Raw genomic sequence first — 26,357 nt, 5'->3', positions numbered from 1 at the left:
TTTCCTTAAATTATCATGAAGACATAAAATTGCACCATACCCTAAAATGCACTTTATTTGGTAGGATATGCATGTGTGAGTGGGGGGGGGGGAGGGAGGGAGATCAGTTGTGTATAATACGCCAAGCTATAGTTATCATATATTTTTGTCTATAGAACATCTATATATTATTTAATAAACTCTGATTATAATGGCTAATTTATGATCTGCGCTGTTGATGGCGCAGTGGCTAGAATGAAATATTCCAAGCTAACTGCCCACAGCCAGGAGTTCGACTGCCTCAAGGTTGACTCAGCCTTCCATTCTTCCAGTAATATGAGAACCCAGATTGTTGGGGGCAATATGGTGTCATTTGTAAACGGCTCAGAGAGTGCTCTAAAGCACTATGGAGTGGTATATAAGTCTAGTGCTATTGCTGTCTCTTGTTGCATGTAATAAGGTTTTTTTTCCTCAAGGATATTGTCCATGTACAGATTGTAAAAGCATAAAATTATTCATCTACTTGCCTTTTAAAATTTCAAAGTCATTAGAAAATTCCTGATTGGGGAAACATATAACTATATTGTTTAGGGTACATGAAATTATAAATTGAAGTAAAGATGCCATGCAGTCAGGTTTGATTTGTGATGACTTCATGGATTCATTTATGTCAGTTAGTAAGATCTAAGTGATTCGCTACTGCCTGCTTTTGGATTGTTTTTCAACTTCCCAATACAGTTTATAGTCCTGGTGTTCCCTTTTGTTCTCTGTTGCTCTCTAATCCAACCCAACCCTATGTAGGTTCCAGACTAGAATGGCCAGTGCCACTTATCTGCCAAGATTTTACAAGGATTCAAAACAATAATATACATCAAACTTTCTAAACACTTGCAAGTACTATTGCTTTGTAAATGACAGAATTGCTGTCATAACCGACTCAATTTTGATGCAAACTTTGGCAAATGATAGTAAACTCTCTGATTTCATCACATTTCCCCTCTTTTACCATTATCCTTGATTTAGTGTTTTATTGTAATTTCTTTGATTGTTCTGAGCAACCCAGAGTCACTGAGAATCAGGTGGCATCCAAGTATTCTTATCTATTCACAAAAATGTGAAGTCACAGATGCCAGTTCTTTTAACTGGTGTTGACCTTCATACGCATCATATTCTTCTCAAGAACATAGGAGGTCATAATGTATCAGCATCAGTTGTTTCCAACATTTAATGATCCAACAGTGTGATAATGAATTAAACACATTTTACAATTAATCAATAAATTGCTTTTTATCTTTGGTAATTGTGGAGAACTATTCTATCAATCAGAAGTTGATCTCTTGCCCTATACTTTTCCTTTTATTTCCTGTGTATTTTACTGGAAGGATATTGTTTTCTTCCAAATAATCTTGTATGCCGTCTGCTATTATGTCTGTGAGTAATTTAAACTTTGTAGGAAGCATGCTATAGAACTGTAGTTCCCTGGTGTTATTCCTTTTGCTGGGTCTTTTTGAATCAGATAAATTTTGCTAGATAAATTTTGCTATTAACTGGTACCTGGTTTCTCCTTTATGCAGTATTTCATTACACTGGTTAGCTATAATTGAATATAAGCTAGTCAGATATTTGAGTCAAAAGCCATGCAGTTGCTTATTTCCAGGATACATCTAGTTTTTAATAATGTTCATTCAGTTTTTAACCATTTCTATTGTTACATTAGTTCTTCCATCTTCAACTTCTTTTATCATCCAGCACTTTTGTTACAGATTTTTTTGAGTTTCCCATACATCTTTCCAAAAATAGATTATTTTCTTTCTGTTTTGTTTTCCATTTTCAGAATTTATATTGCCATTTATACTTTGGTAGGATCCTATTATCTGATTGAAATAGCTGATTTTGCTTAAATTGGATGATTCATGTCACATACTGTTCACATTTTCCAGCTATTGATGTTATTTGTTGCTAAAGCTTCCAATTTTTGTGTTGCCAAACCAGTATTTTTTATTGAAAATAAAAAAAAAAAAATCATTGTCCTGATCCTTATATTCTTCAGTTTTTTTCTCTTGTATTTTTTAAATTACTTGCATCTGATTTTAATTTCTTTATTTTGGCTTCTAGCTGGCTCTTCTACATTGGGATTAAATATGATTTTGCTTTTGGTTTTCTAATTTTGACACTCATTTCTTTTGTAACCACCATTACTGCATTGTAGGAAGCTGAATGGTCTGTTCAATAGATGCTACCATATTTTCCGGCGTATAAGATGACTGGGCGTATAAGACGACCCCCAACTTTTCCTGTTAAAATATAGGGTTTGGGCTATACTCACCATATAAGACTACCCCTCTTCCAATGCACACCAAATAAAAATTAAAAAACATCAACTGGCTCACCTACAATGTAAAAGCAGCTGTGCTAGTCCCAAAATGGCCTCTGCAACAAGCAGGAACCTCACACAGCCACAAAAAGCCCCCCAAAAAACTTTCACACTCTACACATACACAACACAACTGGCTCACCCACAATGTAAAAACAGCTGTGCTAGACCCAAAATGGCCCCTGCAACAAGCAGGAACCTCACACAGCCACAAAAAGCCCCCCCAAAAAACTTTCACACTCTAAACACACACAACACAACACAACTGGCTCACCCACAATGTAAAAGCAGCTGTGCTAGACCCAAAATGGCCCCTGCAACAAGCAGGAACCTCACACAGCCACAAAAAGTCCAAAAAACCAACTTTCACACTTTACACACACAAAATTCCACATACAGCTTTGTGAGATTTTGTGTGTTTGTGTAGTTAGAGTGAAACACTACAAAAACACACTAAATCTCAGAAAGCTGCACAAATATTATTTTATTTTATTTTATTTTTATTTTTATATGAAAGCTAAATTTAAAACTTCCTAAACTTTAAATGGCTAGGTCTAAAAAAGAACAACTAAAAAACCCCCCAATTATAACCCCAATTGACTATTTTTTTTAAAGCTCCCAAAGGGGAAAAAAACTTACCCAATAGAACAGAGATCTTCAAACTTGGCAACTTTAAGACTTGTAGACTTCAACTCCCAGAATTCCTCAGCCAGCTTTGCTTTGCTGGCTGAGGAATTCTGGGAGTTGAAGTCCACAACTCCCTGCTTGCTTGATTGCAGGCAGGGAGTTGCTTGCTGATGGAATAGATTCAGGCAAGGAAGCAAGGCAAGCAGCTGAGGTAAGCAAGCTGGAGGGGGAAAACTTTTTTCCTTTTACATGGTTTCTGGCGATCCCAGCTGAGTTGCAGGGAACTCAGCTGGGATCGTCAGAGCTGGGATCGTCAGAGTAAAAGGGAAAAAACTTTTTTCCTTTTACATGGTTTCTGGCGATCCCAGCTGAGTTGCAGGGAACTCAGCTGGGATCGTCAGAGCTGGGATCGACCGACAGAGCTGGGACCGTCAGAGCCATGGTTCTGGCGATCCCAGCTGAGTTGCAGGGTACTCAGCTGGGATTGTCAGAGCTGGGATCGTCAGAGTAAAAGGGAAAAAACTTTTTTCCTTTTACATGGTTTCTGGCGATCCCAGCTGAGTTGCAGGGAACTCAGCTGGGATCGTCAGAGCTGGGATCGCCAGAGCCATTTAAGGCTCGTCAGAGCCTTTTGGGCTGGTCTGCCTGGTTACAGGAGAACGACACCTGGTGTATAAGACGACCCCCGACTTTTGAGAAGATTTTCATGTGTTAAAAAGTCGTCTTATACGCCGGAAAATACGGTACTTTAATCTTTCCCAGTGCCTTATTCACATTTTTCATTTTAGGTGCTAGGTCTTTCTGGGCACTACTTTCAATGCTGGCAGCCTTTGCCTTTTCATCAGTAATTCTGCATATAGCATAATTTTATCTTTTAATTCTTCTTGTCAGGATGGATTCATAAATTTTGCTGTTTGATTTTGGAATGGAATCTAGGTTTGACCTGGGGCTGCAAAATGGGTCCTGGAAAGCTGCAATATGAATAGTGAATTGACCACCTTCAGAATAAAGGTTCAGTGCTCTACTCTACCATTACACTTGTAGTGCATGCACTTTTTCGTGCTTAAATATATTGCTATGTGAATGAGATGGCGGGGTCTCCAAATTTGATATATAAATAAAATAAAAATATCTAGTTTTGAATTATTCGGCCAATATGAAGCATGAATCCTCCCCCCCCCTTCACTTACTATGCTTCTGTTTTTGATCCATTTGATTTACTAAAAATCATATTCGATTCTGGCATTGGCTGGGAATATTTTTATACTTGTAGATTAATTTTTCTTGGTCACAATTGACTTCATCAAGGTCATCAGTGCTATTTCAGTCACTCGGTTCTTGTTCAGATGTGTCTGGTTAAGTCAGAATTTGGGTCTGGAAAGAGCTTGAAAATTTTGCTATTGGTTTCTTTCCTTTCCTTTCTGCCAGCTCCTAGTATTTTTATTTTGACATAATAATACCTTGCATGCTTTAATTTGGGTGCAATTGGACACAGTAGCTTGTATTGAGGATCATTTCATTGTAGTACAACCAATTGAACATTTGTAACTAGATCTAAACTTTGCTGTATTTAGTGTTCTTTTGTTCTTTATATAGTTTCTTTTGTGAGGGACATGAAATATCCATCTATAAATAGTTGCCAAATGGCTTTGCCCAAAGGAATAATATTGCAAACAAAAGGGGCTTGACTGCCTAAGGGGCTCTCAGTGTTTGCACGGATAATATTGAACTGGATCCTATCAAGGGGGACAAATGTTGGTTTGTATTTTGCATTCCAGCCTGAGGAAAGACCTCAAATAAGCCTTGCTCCAGCCTTGTGACCTTTCCTTTTCCAGCAAGTTTTTGAGAATGAAATCACTATTTCTGTGATTCATAATTCTCCAACTTTTCATTCTCTCTCCCTCCCCAACACTAGAAAGCTTGCAAACAAAAGGATTGTTTTTACAACTGCTTCCTACTGATAATTGCTCTCACTCAGGCCAGCCCAGCAATAGCAGATCCCACATTTTATCTTTGTTCCGTAGTTTGGCACCTAAACATTGCCAGATATTACTAGACATGGATTAAATGTTTGTGGTTTGAACTTTTCTTGTTCTTATTTATTAATGGGTCTCTGAATCTCCTTCAAAGGAAGTTGATGACTGATAAGATTTTGCCTTGCTTCCAAATGTGGAAGCTACTCATTTGGGAGCTGCATTTCATCTGTACTGTTTTTAATCTCAAGAATGGAGTTAAGCTTTTCCACTTGATTCAGCTCTTTTGAGTTATAATAATAATTGTGGCCGTTTTTGTAGGTTTTTAAAAGTTTATATTTGAGCATTTGGTTGTCTTAAGTGTGTGACAGGCATAAATTGAAACAGTAAAATATAATGCAAAAAAAAAGCATAATTATAAATAATGTCAAATCCAGTCTAAACATCTGGCTGACTGTGTGACTAATCATCATAATAAAAAGAATAAAAATAATCCTTTTGTGCTCTATATTTAATCAGGCAGTACTGTGCTAAGCCATTATTCATTCTTAGAGTTTGCATGTGTGCTAGGCAGTCTTTGCTGTGGCAGATTCGAGGAGTTTGAAATATTTGACTGTAGGATACATATCTTGATACAGAAAATTCTTAAAGTGAATATAAAGAGAAAACCAGATAATTTTCTTTTGGGTTTAATGAAAAAAGAGACCTGGAAAAAAAAATTGGAACTTTGATATTATATATGTTGACGGCAGCAAGACTTCGTTATGCACAGAAATGGAAGGTCACCTCGATCCCCACAATGGATGAATGGCTGCTAAAATAGATGAAGTTAGCGGAGATGGCTAAATTGACTCTTTTGATCAAAGGAAAAAATATAAATACTTTTATTTCTACTTGGAAACCGCTTCTGGACTTTGTGCTTGAGGTGGAACAAAATGAAACTTTGATTTTGGGTTTTACCGATTAGATTTGTTGTTACAGAAATGGCTAGTTTATACTATTATGTAAAAGTAAAAAGTTGAGGTTTGATGTTTATGCCTTATTCTACTGCACCAAAGGAAGTTGGAAGTCAATGCCTTTTTTTTTCTTTTCCCCCTTTTCTTTCCCCCCCTTTCCCCTTTCCTTTTCCCTTCCCTATTTTTCTACTATTTACTTTTGTATTTTCTTTGTATGCTATATTATAAACTAATAAAAACTGTTTAAAAGAAAAAAAATGAAATAGAAATGTTTGTCCAGCTGTTGATTTGCTGGCCTCTGCAACTGCCGGAATCTAGGCCAGGTAATTATATAAATTACTGTGTTTCCCCGAAACTAGGACCTGTCCAGATAATAAGCCCAGTTGGGCTTTCGATCGCATGCGCTAAAATAAGCCCCCCTGAAAATAAGCCCTCCTTCCAAATACTTAGATGCATGCAGAGCTGCCGCCCAAGCAACGCGACTTGAGGCAAGGCCGGAGAGGAGGGTGACCGGGGGGGGGGGGAGGGGAGTCCGCAGTCCCAATGAGTGGATTTTGCAAGCAGCCTCCCTCCCTCCCTCCCCTGACTGGAAGGCAGCACCGGGGGCTCCTGCCTCGCTTCCCTGCCTGCCCACCCAGCTCCACACAATGGGAGGATGCAGAGACATCCCGCCGTTTCCCCACGTGGAAAGGAGCCCCCCATGGATGGGTGGCAATCAGCCCCCGTGGATGCCAAAAGCCCTGCTGCAGAGGAGGAAGAGTGGGGAGGGGGGTCTCTTGGCCGGCTCTGGGGAAGGGTGGGGGTCGCCTTCCCCTTCTGCCTGCTGCCCACGTCCCCAATCCAACCTCATCCTCGGCAAACCTTTTTGTTTTTTGTGGGTCGGATGCTAAAATGGCCTCAATCTGCCAGGACCGGAGCTCCAAGACAGGACTTCCGCCAGGCTGGGCTATCAATGTAAAGATTTTAATTGGTTTCAAATGGGATTTTAAATTCGGGGTTTTATAAATTGGGCCTATTATTTAATAATTTTAATTATTTTTAAATTTTGTCTGTCTTTGTGTTTTTAATTAGGCTGTACACCGCCCTGAGTCCTTTGGGAGAAGGGCAGTATAGAAATAAAATAAAATAAAATAAAATAAAATAAAATAAAATAAAATAAAATAAAATAAAATAATAAAATAAAATAAAATAAAATAAAATAAAATAAAATAAAATAAAATAAAATAAAATAAAATAAAATAATAAAATATAAAATAAAATAAATAAAATAAAATAAAATAATAAAATAAAATAATAAAATAAAATAATAAAATAAATAAAATAAAATAAAATAAAATAAAATAAAATAAAATAAATAAGAGGAGCTAATTGAAAGGTTCATCGACAGCTGAGATCCCTCCCCATTCCAGCTCTCTCTCTTTTTTTCTCTTTATAATCTGCTATTGGCAAGTGGGAAACAGAGTGGCTTAGGGGGAGGGGGCAGTGAGGGGGATGCTCCGACAAGCCCACCAGCCAGGTTAAATGCTTGGGGGGCGGAAAGGGGTGTTGTGGGGGAGAAGGCGATCACGATGACGATGCCGACGACTATGCCAGGATGCCAGAGTCCCCGAGGTGGCCGCTCTGGCATCCAACTTAGCTGGGCGATCCCCAGTGAGCAGAAGCCAGAGAAGGGAAGGAGAAAGAGGAGGAGGCATCTCACTTCTCCGTCACCCCACCCCTCCCCACCTACCCCCCTCTCGCTAGCCGAGATCAGCAAGCCAGATTTGGGGAGCTGAACGTGCTGCCGCCGCCCGGAAACAGAAGAATGTGAGAAATGGGCTCTCTTGCAGGCCTCCTCTCTCTCTTCTTCTCCCGAGTCTGGCTCACCGAATCTGGCCTGCTGAAGTTTAGGGATAAGACCCCCCTATTGCGGGGGTCAAAAGAAGATAAGAGTTCCCCTTATTTTCGGGGAAACACGGTATTAAGAAAGTATACATGAAATGTTTTAAATGCTATGCAACTCAAATTTAGTTGCTGTGCAGCTAAATGCAATCTGATCACTTAATAAATATTTAAAATTAAAGTGAGCTACTTTTTACTAGTTTTTGGCAATAAATGCCCATTCAGAAGAATGGATCCACATTTATGACCTCAGCATTTGCTTAATAACTGCAGGTTTGCTTAAGGACCACTTCAAAAAATATTGTAAAATTGGGTATGGTTCCATGGTTGTCTCAATTTACAGCCGGGATGATTTATGACCTGTAAGATTTACTACCTAGAAATGACTACCTGTATAGATATTAATGCATTTTTATTCTACCCACACTCAACTGAATCCAACATTTTGTTTGCTTTAGTAGGATAGATTACAGATAGTTCTCAATTTACAACCACAATTGGAAATAGAATCTCAATTGTTAAGTGAAGCAAATGGTAATAGCAATAACAATTGCAACAGCATTTAGGCTTGTATACCACCCCATAGCACTTTACAGCACTGTCTGGACAGTTTACAATGTATTTGCATGTTGACCCCAACAATCTGGGTCCTCATTTACTGACCCCGGCAGGATGGAAAGCTGAATAAATCTTGATCGCATTGGTGCTTGGCAGCCAGTTTGGTCTAGTGGTCTGGAAAGACCAAACTAGAAAGTAGCAAACTGAGAGTTTAGTCCTGTCTTAGGCACGAAAGCCATCTCGGTGGCTTTGGGCCACTCCCTATTCCTCAGCCCAACTTACCTCACAGAATTGTTGTGTGGAGAAAATAGGGGGAGGAAGATGTGTTGGATATGTTTACTGCCTTGGGATACAAATAAGTAAAATAAAAACAGTCGTACACGGCAAGCCAGTTGCCAAGTGCCCAAAATCTGATCACATGACCATGGGGTCCATACAAGATATTTTACAATGGCCAGAAGTGCTTTATGGACCATAAAGCCCCCTTTCTGGCTCCATCATAACTTTGTGTTGTTGTTAAAGGACTAGTCGTAAGTCAAGGACTACCTGTATGTTTAACCTTTTCAGATTTAGTTCCCTCCATTATTTCTGGGGATTGGGGTAAACTCAAGTAACTTTGTAGTTGAAGAGAAATTTAATGTAGATTTGATCTTGTCAGCACTTCTTAACTGTATCTTGTACTGGCTTTCTTTTAGCAAAAATTCCCAGCATTAGGACTGAAGTTGCCTCCTTATTACTAAAACATTTAAGATGCAGTATGAGACTCTTCTGATGAATTCTCATTCATTAGGACCTAGATGCTTGTCAGTGAATTACATTTGTAGAGAATGCAAATGAGTTAATCTATGTTTTTTCCGCAGTCTCCTTTACTGTATCTATTTTGTTCTAGAAGTTTTTAAGGAATGTAGGGGATAGCAAATTAATGAAAATAGTTCTCTGACTTTTCTATGCGTGTTGCATGAGTAAACTACAGATAGTCTTTTTTGAATAACTGCCTTGTTAAGCAGTTATGTTGATGTAAAAGTAACTTTACTACCAATCCTCATTATGACATTGGCAGGTCTGGGAAGGAAAGGAAACCTGAAGTGAGATCATAGCAACAATCACGGTTTCACATAGGAACAGCTTTGATTAACAACTGAGTTTCCCCCCTCGCCCCCTTGAATAAAGACTAGCTATGCTTACTTATTTAACTTTGGTTCCAAGGAAAAGTAATTAAGCTCTACAGTACAGTGCTTTGGTTTGTTGCATATGAGTGAATGATTAATTTATAAGGAAACTAGAGAGTGATACCTTCAAAGAACATAAAAACCCAACCTTCTGACCTCAAAATTACAAACTAGGCTATAAGTTCATTCTGGCTGTTTGCATAGTTTCATCCTTTGTTTCAAGGTCATTCATATTTGGGAACTGGCTTTTACATATACAGATTCTTCTTTATATAGCTTTTCTTTGAAGAGCTAGTAAGAACTGATTGGAGGCTGACAAAATTGTTTCTGAGTATTCTGGAACACTAATAAAGCCACACCCTCTTCTTTTATAGGTAAAATAGTGGTCTAAGGGTGTGTCTGTGTAAAAGTTTTGCCTGAAGTTGGATATGCTTATGCCGGCCATGTAAACTTGTGTAGCTTATGTAAGAAGGACCCAAAGAATCAATGCAGCCTCTGTGGTTTTGTTTTTTTATGTTAAGCTAAGTATGACTGATTTACAATACCAGTAGATCTTTGCATTTTACTCTAACACAATATATGCATACTTTTAAAAAGCCTGCATACCACACGTTTGTATCGAAATTGCACATCATATTCATGTAGTGTGGTGCATTTTTATTGACAACTGAACAGTAAATTACGGAGTTTTTTCCTTAAATCTTACTTCTGTTATGGCAGTAAATAAATCACTATCTGCTTCTGTTTCTTCATCTGCAGTATTAGAACAATTAAGATTTACTATATAAATTAATGTAAGTATTATTGATTTCATTAAGGATTTGCTAGTTAAATGATCACGGATACCTTATTTCTACCTAATAAAATACAAGGATTTTGGCAATTTACTGAACTAAATCAAACTAATATTCAGTATGTTGCTTACTCAGCTGAATGATTTACATACATTTCTTTATTTAGCAAATTTATATGGCTGCCCATCTCAAAGAATGTGACTCTGAGCAGTGTACAGCCAGCAGCAATTAAAAACAATATGACAACTATTCATTAAAATAATGTGATTAAAATAAATATAAACAAAAGCCAAGATTGCTGGAGGATAACAACCACTTAGGTACAATATAATGTTGATTCAAAGGAAAATAAGCTTAGTACTTTATTCCAAAATGCAGCAGTCTGCTTCTGAAATTATTTTGAGAATAAAATGGACTGCAAGTGAACAGATGTGGGCAGAGGGAGAAAGGGCAGAGCTGCCCAATGATAATTAAAAATAGAGATACAGTGGAAATTTGGGATGTCCAATGTATAATTGGACATGCTTCCCACTTCTTTTGACAATATTTACTAGATAATGCTGCATGTGTTGAACTAAAGGTACATATACAATTTACTAGAACCTAGTAGAGACCAGAATTTGAATTGGAGGTTGGGTTCACAGAGCAATCCTGATTTTGGGACAACCCATAACTATTTTTATAGAAGGCTTTGAGGAAAAATCATGTTTTAGTTAAAGACTGGAGAAATGAAGTCTGGGATTCTGGATTTTATTAAGATTTATTCTCCATTCCTTGTGACAGTTGCTATGTTAGGCACAGAGGCTGCTAAACTTTGGCAGAGGTTTTGTGCCTCTTAACATTCAGCTCTGTTTTGAAATCTGTATGCATTGTTGGCCAAGATAACCATTTAAACCTTAAGCAAAGTTTATAACAAATAAAGCCAAGAGCAAAATCCAACTTAAATACTTGTCTGCATCCTTCCTTCCCCCTCTTAAGTCCTCACCGTTTCTTTGCTAAGAACTGGAATATTTAGATGTCCTGTTTTGTGTGCTTCCAGAATAAAATGTTTTTTGTCTTTTTCTTGTTGACAGTCAAATATTATACATTAGGAATGTGTATGCTCTTAAGTTCCTTAACCTCAAGAATAGACATGCTGCTTGACCTCAGTGACCTCCTTCAGGTAATTGTAACTGCTTTTGTTTAAATATTCTGTTAAAACATTAACACATGCCAAAAACTGAAAGCAGAGAAATTATAATAGCAGCTTTATTCAAGCAACTTTTGTTGTCTTTTTCTCCCATTTAGCTCTATTGGTTTATTTAGTGCAATTAGAATCAGGTGTTTGGTATATATCACTCCATTTTACAAACAACAGATCAACAATATAATTGTGATACTAATAATTAGGCTGCCAATGCTGTGGGCTTTATACTCTGTTCAGATTTATGTTTATGTATTCTATTTTAAAAGCAGATTTAAAAAATATTGGCAAAAGCAGGTGTTCAGTTCTGTAAAGCTGGAGGGAAATTATTTTAGCAGAAACTTCAGAAGTTGGCTTGAAAGAAGCATGCTGGCGAAATTATATATGTATTATTTCTTAAGTAACAATTTTCCAACTTGAGGCTCATCAGATACATTGGGATGGAAAATCCAAGAATATAGCATCTGGAATGTTAGAGATGATTTCCCCACATATATTATAATGATTGTCATCTGCATGAGAATGATATAACTGAAATATGCAGGGTGAAGCAAAAACTAGAGGTCCCCAACCTTTCTGGCTTCACGGATCAGTGGCAGTGGAAGCAGTGGGTTCCCCCCCCCCACATGCGCAATCTAGATCCTGCGCATGCTCAAACGAAGCTTCATATGCTCACCCATTGTTTGCATGGCCCAGTTGCCAACAGGCTGTGGACTGGTACTGATCAATGGACCAGGGGCATAGACAAATACAGGTAGTCCTCAACTTACAACAGTTCATTTAGTGACTGTTCAAAGTTACAACAGCACTGAAAAAGTGACATGACCGTTTTTCGTACTTATGTACATTGCAGCATCCCCATGGTCACGTGATTATGTGACGCTTGGCAACTGACTCATATTTATGACAGTTGCTGTGCCTTGCATCATGTGATCACGTGTGACCTTCAGACAAGCAAGGTCAATGTGGGAGCCAGATTCGCTTAACAACCATGCTACTAACTTAACTACTGTAGTGACTCACTTCACAACTGTATCGCTTAGCAACAGAAATTGTTGACTCAATTGTGACCGTAAGTCGAGGACTACCTGTGCATTGCCATCTTAATAATTATAAATGTATGTATTTATTCATGTACAAGTCTTATAGGACTGTTCATCTCATGTACCATAACCTTGAGCAGTTCACAAGACAATGAGAAAACATCAAACCATAACAAAAACTCCTGCTATTTCAAAGAAATTTTTTCTCTACACATCAGCATTCCATTTTGCTGAGCTCCGACCTACTCTACCTAAGTGCTTGTGGGGAAAGCCAGTTCTTTGAGGCTTTCGAAAGGCTTCCCCTGTTGGATCCCAGGGGAAAAGGTGCACTACCTGAGTCCCACCAGATGACAACATTTAAGGAACGAGACCTAGAGTGTGTGTACCATATCCGCCCTGATAGAATGAGTACATACGTTCAGGGTTTTGAAGATGATAACCATCCCCTTGAATTTTACCTAGAAAGAAAGTAGAAATTCACACAGCCGCAGTATAGTATGAACAAACTGTGGAGTTCAGCTCATCAATGGATGATCTCTGCCTGTGACCTCATATAGAGAAGGAGTGAGAGAACTGAGCCCTGAAGTAACCCACAGTGCAAGGACCTGGAGTTTGACACGACCCCCCAGCACTGTCTGGAACCAACCACAGAGGAAGGAAGAAAATCATCACAAAACTGTGTGCTGGAGCTGGTTTAGAAGAATACCATGTAAATGGTATCAAATGCCACTTGAGAGTTATAAGAGGGCCAGGATAGATTCATCTCCTCCCTCCCCCATCCTGAGCCCTCCAAAGATTATCCAGACACAACCAGTGCTATAGCCCCCCCTGAACTCTGCCTGAAAAGGGTCCAGATAATCTGCTTATTAAACGGATAATTTGCAACATCATTCTTATCTTTATGATATCTGGTTTATCTCTTATGGTCTTAGATATATTGGATTAGAATACATCTTACTTAGCAAGCGCCTTATTTAGCAACCATTCCTGGTTATGATGGTGATGAAAAAGTAACTGCACTAGTTTTCACATTTACAACTTTTACAGGTTTGTAAAATAAAGAAAAGCTTCATAACTACAGTTGTGGTTTCACTAAGCAACTAATTAACTTAATGACAGAGTTGCCAGCTCCAATGTGTTTGTTAGAAAACGACTACTTGAACTGCTAAATCTTATCAAACGTCTTCAGCTTTTCTGATCTTTCTTTCAAATGGTGTTCAGCACAGAACTGTATTAATAGCTAATATATAACTACATCATGTATTATAAACTATATATTATTTTTTCTATTGTGCCCTCTTTCATAAAAGTCATATGCCTTTTCTGAAAATAAAATTGAAAACAAACAAACAAAACAAACAAACTGAAGATTTGGATACCAAGCTGTCAGTCTTTATAATGGAGAAATGATGTATTCTGTATTAGTACATATTATCAAAATACCTGCAGACAGAAAACAAATAAGTAGGCAGATTTATGCCAGTTACAAAGCTTTATTTTAATATATGTTAATATAATTCGTTTGAAGTGTCTCTGTTTAAGAAACACTTTTTTAAAAAAAATACTTAATTTATGAAGTCAATATTAACTCAATGGAATTTATTACAAGCCCGAAGCTGAATTCCAAAATAATTTCAAGAATTCTTAAAAAGAGCCTTTTAGATAATACTTTCCAAAAGCAAATCACAACTCTTTCATATAGTAGAAATGAGGGAATGTTGATTATCCCTACATGTGTTGGGTGTCCCACAAAGAGTTAGTGATCTTTCCAGAATAATAAAAAAGGACAGTTTTTCTTTTTCAGTAAGGAAATCAGCCTTTTCTGATGTGATCATAACCAACAAGGAAGGCAGAGTAATCAGACTGGAATTAATTGGAGAATTAACTTTGGGTAAAAGTAATTGTGTAATACTGCACTTCTTGATTTTACGGGGAAATTAAAAAGAAATGAAATCATACATCTACCTTGAAATTGAAGAAAATGGATTATATGGCAGGAGTAGTTAATGGAAAAAAACGAGTCAAAACTTTCTGAAAAATGGAGAGACTAAAAGCAAAACTGCACACAAGTCCAACAAAGAAGAAAAGAGGCGTTGGACTTACCGTGAACGCTCTTTCTCCAGGGGATGCGGAGTGGGTCAGAAGTGGGATGATCCAGCTCGTCTGGCCAATCACTGAGTCGGATAAACTTGGCCACGCCTACTCAGGCCTCCCTTCCTTCCAGTTTGTTCGACGAAGGCAGATCTGCAAAACAGTCTCAAGCCTAGAAATACAAAGGAGAAATCGCAGACGGGAGGGGCTGACCCACTCCGCATCCCCTGGAGAAAGAGCGTTCACGGTAAGTCCAACGCCTCTTCTCCCACTGGGATGCGGAGTGGGTCAGAAGTGGGACATACCCAAGCTTGCTAATTCGTCGGGCGGGAGGTCTGCGAAGGTCGATGTCGGGGTGCCAGGTGAACCTGTTGGAGGACTCTCCTTCCGAAGGCTGCCTCGGCGGAGGCAAAGGTGTCCAAACGGTAATGCTTGATGAATGGAACAGGAGAGGCCCAGGTAGCTGCCCGGCAAATTTCCTCGAGGGAGGCCTGCGTGGCCCAAGCAGCGGTAGTAGCTGCACTCCGTGTGGAGTGAGCCGTAATATGACGTGGAATGGGGAGAGATCGTGAGTCATAAGCTTTGGAAATACAAGCTCGGATCCAACGCCCTATGGTGACTGAAGAAACTTTGGATCCCAAAGATGAGGGTTGAAAGGAAATAAATAGGGCTTCGGAGCGTCTTGAGGATGAGGTCCGAGAGATATATATTTTTAAAGCCCTGCGAACATCAAGGGTCCGCCATTTGCGTTCTAGTGGATGAGATGGATTTGGGCAAAAGTTAGGCAGGATAACTTCCTGTTCACGATGGAATCGTGAGTTAATTTTTGGCACGAATGCCGGGTCCAGTCTAAGAATTACCCTATCTGGGTGTATCACACATAAGTCCGGTCTGACTGATAGAGCTGCCAGTTCAGAAATGCGGCGAGCCGAAGTCACGGCCACCAGGAAGGCCACTTTCATGGTTAGAAATCTAAGGGAGGCAGTCCGGAGAGGTTCAAAGGGTGGACCTGTCAAGGCTGACAATACATGTGGCAAGTCCCATGTGGGATATCGGTGTACCACGGGCGGACGCAGATTTCGTACCCCACGTGGATGGAAAGGTGATGAGACAGAGGCACGCCGTCCCTGGGTGTAGGATTGCCCCTTGACTGAGGGACACCTTCTCCGGAGGAAGCCGCCAAGGGTCCGTCGTTGAGAGGGCTACGAGGTCGGAGAACCATGGCCTTCTTGGCCAATAGGGGGCGATGAAGACCACGTCTGCTCTCTCTGCCACAATTCTGCGAAGGACCCGCGGGATCAATGGGATCGGCGGGAACGCATAGAGTAGCTCCTGAGGCCAGGGGCAACGGAGAGCGTTTGTGTCCTCTGCCCCCTGCGATGGGTAGCGTGTGAAGAATCGGCGTAGCTGTGCGTTCTCTGGGGATGCAAGGAGGTCTACCTGTGGCTGGCCGAACCGGAGACAGATGTCCCGAAACAGAGCGGGGCTGAGGCGCCATTCTGATGCGTCTATCGTGGTGCGGCTGAGATAGTCCGCCTGAAGGTTGTCCTTCCCCGCGATGTGATCCGCCTTGAGGGATAGAAGGTGAGATTCCGCCCACTTCCCGAGAAGAAGAGCCTCCTGCATCAAGGCCTTGGACCTCGTCCCCCCTTGGCGGTTGACATGTGCCTTCGCCGACACATTGTCTGTAAGCACTAGTAAGTGTTGTCCCTGCACCGTCTGATGAAAGGCCAGAAGAGCTAAGCGGATGGCCCTGAGTTCCAGAAGATTGATACTTGACCTTGCTTCTGTCGAGGACCATCGCCCTTGAGCGACCTGGGAACCCAGGTGCGCGCCCCAGCCCGTCAGACTGGCGTCTGTAGTCATAATCAGTGGATGTGTGTCCAAGAAGACGCATCCGTTGTCCAGAGCCGGGGATAGCCACCAGTGCAAAGACCGGCGTACTGACAGGGGGACCCTGATCTTGGATTTGGAGTCCGCTGTCCTTGCCCGCTGATAGGGGAGTAGCAGCCATTGAAGGCTGCGGGCATGAAGCCGAGCCCAGGGAACTATGTCTGTGCATGAGGCTAGTTTCCCCAGGAGACGGGACAATTCTAGCTTGGGAGCTGTCGGATCTTGTAACAGATGCCGAATCAGAGATCTGAGGCTGTCTTTCCTCTCCTGGGAGAGGAACACCTGTCCCACCTGCGTGTCTATGACTGCGCCTAGATGATTTATGCGCTGTTGAGGGACCAACTGACTCTTGGGCACGTTGACTAGAAACCCATGATTCTGTAATATTTGCAATGTGAGAAATACATTGGTTCTGGCTCTGTCGTAGGACGAGGCTTGTATTAAAATATCGTCCAGATAAGCCTGAATTCGAATTGGTATGGACCGCAGGTGAGCTATCAAGGCTGCCAGAATCTTGGTGAAACTGCGCGGGGCCGATGCCAGGCCAAATGGAAGGGCCCGGTATTGTAGGTGACGCCCCGCGTAGCTGAACCTGAGGTACCGCCGGTGAGCTGGCTCTATAGGTATATGAAGGTACGCCTCGGAGAGATCGATTGAGGCTAGGAAGTCTCCGGGTCTTATTCCCTCCAGGATAGATTTGAGCGTACTCATCCTGAACTTGCGGTACACTAAATGGGAGTTCAGGGATTTTAAATTTAGGATCGCTCTCCATCCCCCCGAGCGCTTTGGAACCACGAAAAGAATCGAGTAAAACCCCTGTCTCCATTGCTCCCGAGGGACGTCCTCCACAGCATTGATCTCCAGAAGATGCTGAATGGCGATCTCCATCAAATTTCGCTTGCTGAGGGTGCTGGAGACAGGGCAAGGCACGAAGCGGCTCGGAGGACGGGAGAGGAACTCCAATGGGAGGCCGAATTCGATGATATGAAGAACCCATTGGTCTGTCGTACTGCGAGCCCATTCGGGGAGAAACAGGCTCAACCTCCCCCCAATGGGAGCTATCAAGCGAGAGTCACTTTTGGCGGCGGAACTGACGTCCGCCAGTTCCACGAAAGGGCCGTTTCTGAGGGGCGAAGGGTTTGGATTTATCCCTGTAGGAACCTCTATCTTGGGGACGAAAGGAACCCTGTGAGTAAGGTCTCTGACTGGGGCCCTCCTGAAAGAAATTACGGGCCGGGATCCTGCGATAGTAGGGGGTAGCCCTGCGATCAGCTCGTCTAGTAATGGAAGGTAGGACCTTCCTTTTATCCCTGTCCTCCACTAATAATGGTTCAAGGGAAGCACCAAATAATTTAGGGCCAGAGTATGGTGTAGAAGCTAGACGCCATTTGGCCTTGAGGTCAGCTTGCCAAGGCTTAAGCCACAAAAGGCGACGGGAAGTAACTGAAGAAGCCATAGCCCGCGAGGCAAATTTGGCAGCATTTAACGTGGCATCCGAGGTGAATTGTGTGGCAGCTATTATCTTATTTAAGTCCTGATGGACTCTGGCCTCCTGGGCCGGTAAGCGGGACTGGAGCTGTTGGAGCCACAATAGTGATGACCGTGAAAAGAATGAGGCCGCAGTAGCGGCCTGAATTGCCCAAGCTGAGGCCTGGTGGGCTTTCTTGAAAGAAGAATCAAACTTACGGTCTTCCGGCTTAAGTCCCTCAGAAGTGTCCCCCGAGAGGAAAGGAGACGAAGATGAAAGCGCTGCCACAGGACCATCGACTTCGGGAACCTGCAAGAGACTAGTCAGGACAGGATCCATGTTGTAATTCCTACGATCGTAGCCACTAGGAGTAGGAAAAGAAGTTGGATTAGTCCATTGTTTGCGAACCACATCAGTGAAAAGTTTTGGTGCCGGGACAAACAATTGCTCAGCTACTGGTTCAGAAAAAATGCCCTGACTGGAGGAAGCAGCAGAAGTTGAGGGAGCAGAATCAGTGTCAATTAGGCCCGAGGTAACCTTGGCCTTGTGAAGCAGTGATTTAAAGAGTCCCTGGGGGAAAAGCCCCGTAAAGGCTGGCACATCTGGAGCAGTGGATTCGTCATCCGATAAATCCACCTCCCGTTGAGGTTCATCCTCCAGGTCTATATCAGCACTACCCTTAGATCTAACAGGAGAGTGATCAGGGGACCCTGTAAGGCTGGCATCAGGAGAAACCCTTGATCTTCTGGAATGAAGGCTCTCAGAGACAAGAGAGGCAGAGCGGTGCTCCCTGATGCCTGCTCGAATGCCATGAGAAATGGCCCTGGCAATTAACAACTGCACCGATTGAGGAAGATTCTCCAGATCAGACTTAGGTTGGTTACTTGGTGGAGGATCTTGAACAGAAATAGAACAATCGAAGGGGTCCCCCTCCTGTCTAATTGGAGAACCAGGAAGGCTATCCTGCAGTTCAGGTGAGAAGGCTCTGGTCAAATCAACCTCCTCTGCCACCCCTGAATCGAGACCGGATTCCGGGTTTGTCTCATCTCTATGAGACTTTTTGGTATGCTTTGATTTTGAAGAGGCCTTACGGCCAGAATCAGACTTGCAAGATGACTGGTCTGCCATCGCGATGGTCAGGCTGTGTTACAACAGGAAATCTGCACGTAAATGGACAATGATAAAGGCATCATCAATTATCATGATATCAGACAATATTCAAATGAAGTTAGTGTAAATATAGACAATAATTCCCAAGTCTTAGTTCCACAAGGAAATATACAGAATTAGAATTCCATCCAAGAGACCGCTGTAGTGAATAAGCCAGCCAGGCAAATATATATTATGTTAAGGTAAAATGGCTGCCTGGGAAAACCCTCCAGGGACAGACAAAATGGCCGCCAATGATTTGAATTTAATTCCCAAAGAAATAATTCCATTTGACCCAGGCCTGCTGCATTTTTGGTCCTTGTCTCCTCTCTCTCTTTTTTTTTTTTTTTGGATGATGGTCAGAATCAAAATTGAAGAGAAGCTTACCCATTAAGAGGATCAGGCAGGTCTGAGCAGCCGATTGAAAGGGGCGCGGAAAATGGCGGCCACAGTAACGTCTGCAAGTTGGCGGCAACTAAAAATGGCGGGGAAGTGTCCAAAACCTCCCACGCCAAGCCCACAGCGGTAAAAACGACCACGCCGTCTTCCCTGAGCTCCGGGAAGAACGGCGGCCACAAGCAGAGCCGGAACGAAGCCCTGGACGAAGCCAGGCGCTTGTCGGCTTTTCCGACCTCCAGCTGATTAGCGCTGGGGCGGAACTAACAGCAGAGCGGGCGGCGAAGTCAGGGGCTGAAGAATGAAGCTCCTGTCCCCCGAAGGTGAAAATCGCTCTTCTCGCCCCTCCGCTGATGAGCGCGGAGGCGGCGGCTGTCTGGGGGGCGCGGCGGCGGCGTTTCCAGCCTAGGAAGACTGAAGTGGCCCGCACGCACAGCGCTAGAAGAGAATGGGGGCAGAAAGAAATTTAACATTCACGTTCCCTTGAAGCTCAAGAGGCAGTGGAGTTAGTCCTGCTGATTAGACAGCGTTCAAGGTAAAAAAAGCCCCCAGCAACAAACGATCTCAAATTCTGTCAGAAGTGAGAGACTCAGCGAAGTGACTGGTCAGAACCACTGAGTCGAATAAACTGGAAGGAAGGGAGGCCTGAGTAGGCGTGGCCAAGTTTATCCGACTCAGTGATTGGCCAGACGAGCTGGATCATCCCACTTCTGACCCACTCCGCATCCCAGTGGGAGAAATGGAAAACCGCAGAAGAAGCTGATATTTAGTTATTTTTTAAAAAAATACCCACAAATAGGAGACAGAAAGAGGAATAGAAGGAATCCATATTATTAACTTAGATTTGTAGAGATATTATCAAGAAAATTAAAACTCAAAATGATCTGAAATTGGTAAGCAAAATAAGTTTTTTTTCAAACATATTGGAAAATAAGAGAGAGAAAGAAACTGAGCTGTTGAGAGAAGATGGCATAAAGGATACCAGATAACAAAGGCAGAATTATTCAGTTCCCATTTTGATTAGTCTTCCCTAAGAGGATACCTCTTCCACTGGGTGTTTATGAAAAACAGATTCAAGGAACATAGTTCCAGCTTGAGTCTTGAGAGAAATATACCAAACCCTCTGATGGTTTGACTGAAGCTCTATTCTTATCTTTAAAAAGTCCTAAGAGAATGATTGAAGTACCAGATGTCTGGAAGAGATATTCTTTTCTTCAGAAAGAGGAAAAAAAAGAATCTGATCAAATACTAAAGCAATTGTTCTGGAAACACCTTGGAAACAATTTAATGATTCCTAAAGTTATTATGAATATGTTAAGAACATGTCGTTGTTGGACTTTATTTATTTTTTAATTGGGAAACCTGAATGGGTAGGCCAGAGCCTTGGGGAAGCTGTTGAATGTTATGCAGAAACAGCTTCCAGAGTCACCTGTGAAGTGGATGATGCTGATGTGTGGGGACTTTGTGATACTGGTTTTATAGAGGCCTCAAAGCCTGGGTATGAGATGGAGTTGTAAGAGCTGATAGGAGCCAATGGCATATGGTCAGTTATAACCAATGTATTTGTTTTACTGTATGTCTTGACTTGCTGACCAAGTGATGCTCTAGTGAGCTGTCCTGATGCTTGATGGCTGTTAGGATCTGGTGTGAATAAACAGGCTTGGCTCCCTAACTAGTGTGTCCAATACACGGAATGGAATTATAGAGGTTTTTGTGAATTTAGATATTTAATTTTTGATGGAAACTCTGTTACTGGTGAATAAATTCTGTCTTGACTTCAAATGAATCATTAAAACATGCCTTTCTAAGCTGTCTAAAGTTAATCACTTTAGCCATTAGAGCTTTTGAAGAATGGTGTACAGCTATTTTTAAAGCAAAGAAATGTATTCAGTATTACATAACACTCTTTTTATTAAGCACAGCAGGTTCTCCCAAATTTTCCAAATACGAATTTGACGAATCTAACTAGAATTGTTTGTGACATAGAACTGTTTTAAAATCTAACATCAAGAATTGATCAGGAAGATAATTTATAGGTGGCAGCCCAACCCATTACATTTTAATGCCGCCTTTTGTGTGCACACCCCAGCCAGTTTGATCACCCCAAAATCATATTTCCCCCAAAATAAGGCCTAGTGCTTATTTTGGAGCCCCCCAAAAATATAAGACCGCATGTTATTTTTGGGGAAACACGTTATTACCATCTTTGGAGCAATGCCTAATTAGTCATTACTTATCAAAAGTGCAAAATAATCCAGTAATCTTTGAAAATGAAATTTGTTTCATTATCCATATTTCCTAAGGCATATAAATTGAAGGAACATATTAAATTGATTCAGTTCCTATTGTTAGCTGCCAGATTTTTATGCTGGAAAACTAGAATGTACCTTTCATTGAATCAGAAATATTTTGAAGTAGTGGAACTCGCTTTGGCTGAAAAAATAATACGGCAGTGCTTATTTTACTTCCAATATTTTATGATTTATTGCTTGTTCAAATCAATCAATCAATCAATCAATCAATCAATCAATCAATCAATCACAGTATTAGCTAACTAGTTAGTATATAACACATAGTGTCATTATCAGGACATGTGGTACAGTTTTTCCTGGGCTACTTGTTTAAATTGCAGAGACAAATGTTCTTTTTATGATTACCCATTTGAAAATATTGATGTATATTTAAAAAGAAGATAGCATAGCATTCAACATAATTTTATGGGTTTGCATGTGTAGAATTAAAACAAAAGGTAATGGGAAAGCATTCTGACAAGAACCATCTTCCCATCTTTAGTAGTTCAGCTTATCTGAACCACATCCCACCAGTTGTTCCTTGGCTCACTTGCTTTTGAATTATTAGGCCAAGTCCAATGGCCATGTTTCCCAAGAATTTTCCATGGTCCTTGAACTGCAACATTGCTCTGCCTCAGTGATTAGAAATAGTTCTAAAAACAGCTGGCAGTAGAAGGGGATGACAGTGGTGAAGTCAAGCAGGAAGATTCATGGGCAAGGGAGAGGAGGACTGATCAGTGAAGTAGGAAATAAATTGCAGTGTTTGACCCAGAGTTAGGTTGAATCTCCTACATTACCAGGTACATCTTGCTTTCCTTATGGATCAGGAACAACTAGGCTAGAGGATGGTACTTTATTGTGATTGTGAGAAGAACTCAATGCAAACAGCAATGGGGATAAATGGACTAATTACCTGATCAGATGTGGAGCAGAGTTTAAAGCAAAATCAGCATTCAGATGATTTGAATTAGCCCACACTAATCTCTGTTTTAAAAATACGCATATTTTTCAAATGGTGTAACTTTTCTATGTCTCTTTTTCGTTCCATCTGCCTGTCCATTCAGTGACAAGAAAAGTCTCAAGTAGGTGTTACAGTGGGTGTATGGGGTATTGATATTCTTCACTTGGACATACTGTTTTTCCGGTAAAGTTAATTTTGAACATTTTGTACAGTCAGATTTAAATTAAAAAGTCTCCTGGTGTCCTTTCTCCTAGTGTAGCTTGTGTTTATTCTGCCTATTAAATAGTACCAAGGATAGAGTAGAAGTTTTTGTTTGTAGCTTAACAGTTTTGAAATTTAAAAAATGGAATATTTTCATTGTTTTTTGTCCAGCCATTGAAACTTGGGCAGTATTGAAGTACAGAACAAAATTGAGATATTCCCAGCTTCTGTTATGTTGTCAGGTGCTCAGATCTAAATGCTGGCAAAATTGAACATCTGATATTGTTGGGAATAGCAAATACGGTACTTAGGGCAGAAAAGCAGACCCTGAACAGGCAGTCAAAGCGTATTAATATATATCCTTGGCTCCAGAAAACCAAGTTTCTGGAATGGCAAAAGACACTGAATTTTTATCATAAGTAGTGTAATCAGGTTGCTCAAGGAGCATGAAGATTCTGGCCTATGGTTTTAAATGGCACCATGAACTGCCCACAGTCTCCACTTTTTAAACTCCCAGCACACTATTCACACAGTCCCCAAGACTTCTGGTAATGTCAGATAATATACATTCTAGCACTAAGTAAAACAAGTAAATTATCCTTTTGCTTTACCACTGTGTGTGGTCTTTCACACATATATGGATAAGAAAGTGCTAGAGCACCTGCCCAGCCATGGCTGATCCCAAAAGCTCAGTCTAATTAATACTTGGCTAAGAAATCAGGAGTCTGGTAGTACCTTATCTGACTCACACAAGCATACGCCTTTTAATAACATTGGTTAGTTGGGAAAAAAAGCTAGCAGAGTCCTGATTTTTTTTTTTTGGTCATGCCAGACTAACAAAGCACTCCCTCCTACAATATCTCCTTGGATAAAAATAAAAATCATCAGGAAATACCAGATCTGTGGGATATCCCAGCATGCTGGCTGTGGAATTCTGGGAGTTGAAGTCCACACATGTTAAAGTTGCCAAGGTTGAAAAATACAGGGATAGACTAAAAAATAAGCACACACATAAACAAACCAATCTTGAAAGGAGTTGCAAAACCATTACCACTTGCCAGCAGAACTACATGACTTTGTCCATGGAGTCACTAGGAGTCAGACTTGATTCTAAGGAGACTTTATCTAGGGTTGCAGTTCAGCACTGTCAGATATCTATAATTGGCCACATTAGTGAAATGGTAGGCCTGCCCCACTGATAGCTAGTGGTATCTCTGTTCCACTATGCATTCAATGGGATGGCTTGGGTTTGGATATACAGGGAGATTACTCCCAAGCCCTTCTGCTTCTGCTAGGCAGAAAATTGTTGATCCTTTTAGAACAAAGGTAGCAGTTGCGTATCAGAGCTGGTCAAAGAATATTTTTTTTTATTCTGAGTAAAGGTTTAAATCCATTACAAACTTTATAAAGCCCAGGCAAATAAGTAGGGGAGTTCAGGAATCTGTTTATCTCTAAGTTAAACAAACCTACACAGAAAACTTAGAATTTTAATCTATATTTTATTGTATATTGCTAAAGCTTAATACTTTGACCCTGTATTTATTTTCTCGGCATAAGCTCTGTAATTGTGTGTTTTATCTAACTTGGAACGTCTTTTTTTAACATTTTAATATGAAATGTAAATACATAGTAAAGTGAACTACATTTGTTATTATACAGTAGAACTTCCAATATTTTAAATATACTAATAAACAATAGAACCAAATAATACTTTCTTTTTACAGCAAAATTACTCTAAATTAGAAACTGAGCAGCATAAGATTTTTCTGTGGAAGATTCTTTTAAATCGCAAGCTGTGATTTGAACGGCTTTGTATATTTTATTTCTTTTGCTGTTGGATGTTTGGCATGTGACTAAGTTAAAAGGGATTTTTGCATTCCTGCTTTTCCTTTTTTTAAACAAAGGTTGATTTTATTTATCTTTTCGTAAGATTGTTCTGCCTCCCAAAGGGAAGAGGAGAAGAAAGAGATGATTCCATTTATCCATGCTTCAATAGCAGAGGGATAGGCAGAAACACCACAGAGTTTCTTTGTTTCTTATGTTTATTTTTCCTTTACATTTGACAGAAAAGCCAAACTGATGATAAAAACCTTCTCTCTCTCATAAGAGGGAGTAAGGAGTAGAAAGCCAGGTGATATGCTTCCCAGAAGATAGGGGGCAGCAAAGCTAGGTTGTGTGGACCCAAAAGACTTCAAAGAGAGGTTTGAGACCTTCAGCCTTTTGCTCATATACTAGCAAAATGATGGCAAACTTTTGGGCTCAGTATATCAAAAATTCAGAAAATGTCTATCATAACTTTGCTGGTGTCACCCCCCCCCTTCCTCCCCTTGTTTCCATCTGGGTTTGTTTTCTGTGCTATTTCTGTTACTTTCTTTTGTTTTTATATTTTTCTTTGTTTTAAAATATTTTTAGCAATTTGTAAACTGTCCCGAGTGGCTAGGAGTCAGGGGGCATCTAAAATTAATTATTTGTTGGTGGTGGTGTTGTTGCTGCTACTGCTGCTGCTATTATTATTATTATTATTATTATTATTATTATTATTATTATTATTATTATTATTCCAGAAACAGACGGGTAAATGCAGTTTTGTTTATTCCGGCAAACTGACATTGAGAGGTTTCCTAGTTCTGGAACTGGTTAATTTTATTACCGCTTGTAATCATTGATAGCCTTAATTGCTTTGTTACAATGTTAAATTGGGAGATTTACTAAAAATGGCATCATGCATTTTAATGAGTTTTGAGTTATACATATTTATATAATTTAGATCTGTCATTTTTTATATTTCTTTGTATAATACAATTGAAATGTCCTTATTTCGAAAAAACAAACAAACCTCATTGCATTATAGATTTTTACAAGCGCAGGCTTGCAGATAGAATGTGGTGGTGGGGAGACTCACAACAATCAAACATTGAAGAGTAGAAAATAGTCTCTTTGTGCAGAAACTGCTCTAAATTGACAGCTAAGGTTTGAAAAGAGAGAGCTGGAGAATGTATACAATTTTGAAGTGTGGCAGCCTGAATAAAGAGCAATCTAACTGCTCTTATTCAGTGGGTTAATTTCTCCACAAGGACAACTCCCATTTTCTGGACAGCTTCTTGATTTAGTATAGTATGAGCACATAATCTATAGTTGTATTAAAGAAATAATTCAAAAGGTTTAACTGACAATGAGGTCAGAGAGCCTTAATACATCTATAAATGCCTCCTTAAGAAACCAGTTTGACCCTCTCAACTGACTATCACTTGTTAATAATTTTTTTCCTCTGAAATATTTCTTTTGTCTGCTCCTGAATGAAACTGTCAGTTTTAATAATATTTGAATGTTGTTCAGTTTGTTTTTATTAAAAACAAAAAAGAAAGTTGGC

The 26,357-nt window shown here is 40.4% G+C and overlaps 1 protein-coding gene across 1 annotated transcript in view; it reads left to right on the top strand.

The window, feature by feature from the left end:
- Positions 1–26,357, top strand: part of BRF1 (BRF1 general transcription factor IIIB subunit) — a 243,669-nt gene that overhangs the window by 73,427 nt on the left and 143,885 nt on the right. Inside the window, exon 4 of the mRNA XM_070931601.1 lies at positions 11,442–11,473. Within this exon, the coding sequence (XP_070787702.1) occupies positions 11,442–11,473 (32 nt within the window). The remainder of the gene's footprint in view (positions 1–11,441; positions 11,474–26,357) is intronic.

Source organism: Pituophis catenifer, unplaced genomic scaffold (genome assembly GCF_029215685.1).
Source record: "Pituophis catenifer annectens isolate HBS135680 unplaced genomic scaffold, rPitCat1.0.hap2 SCAF_1, whole genome shotgun sequence".
Lineage (NCBI taxonomy): Eukaryota > Metazoa > Chordata > Lepidosauria > Squamata > Colubridae > Pituophis > Pituophis catenifer.
Note: the sequence above shows the minus strand (reverse complement) of the source record. Positions and strands in the feature narration are given on the sequence as shown.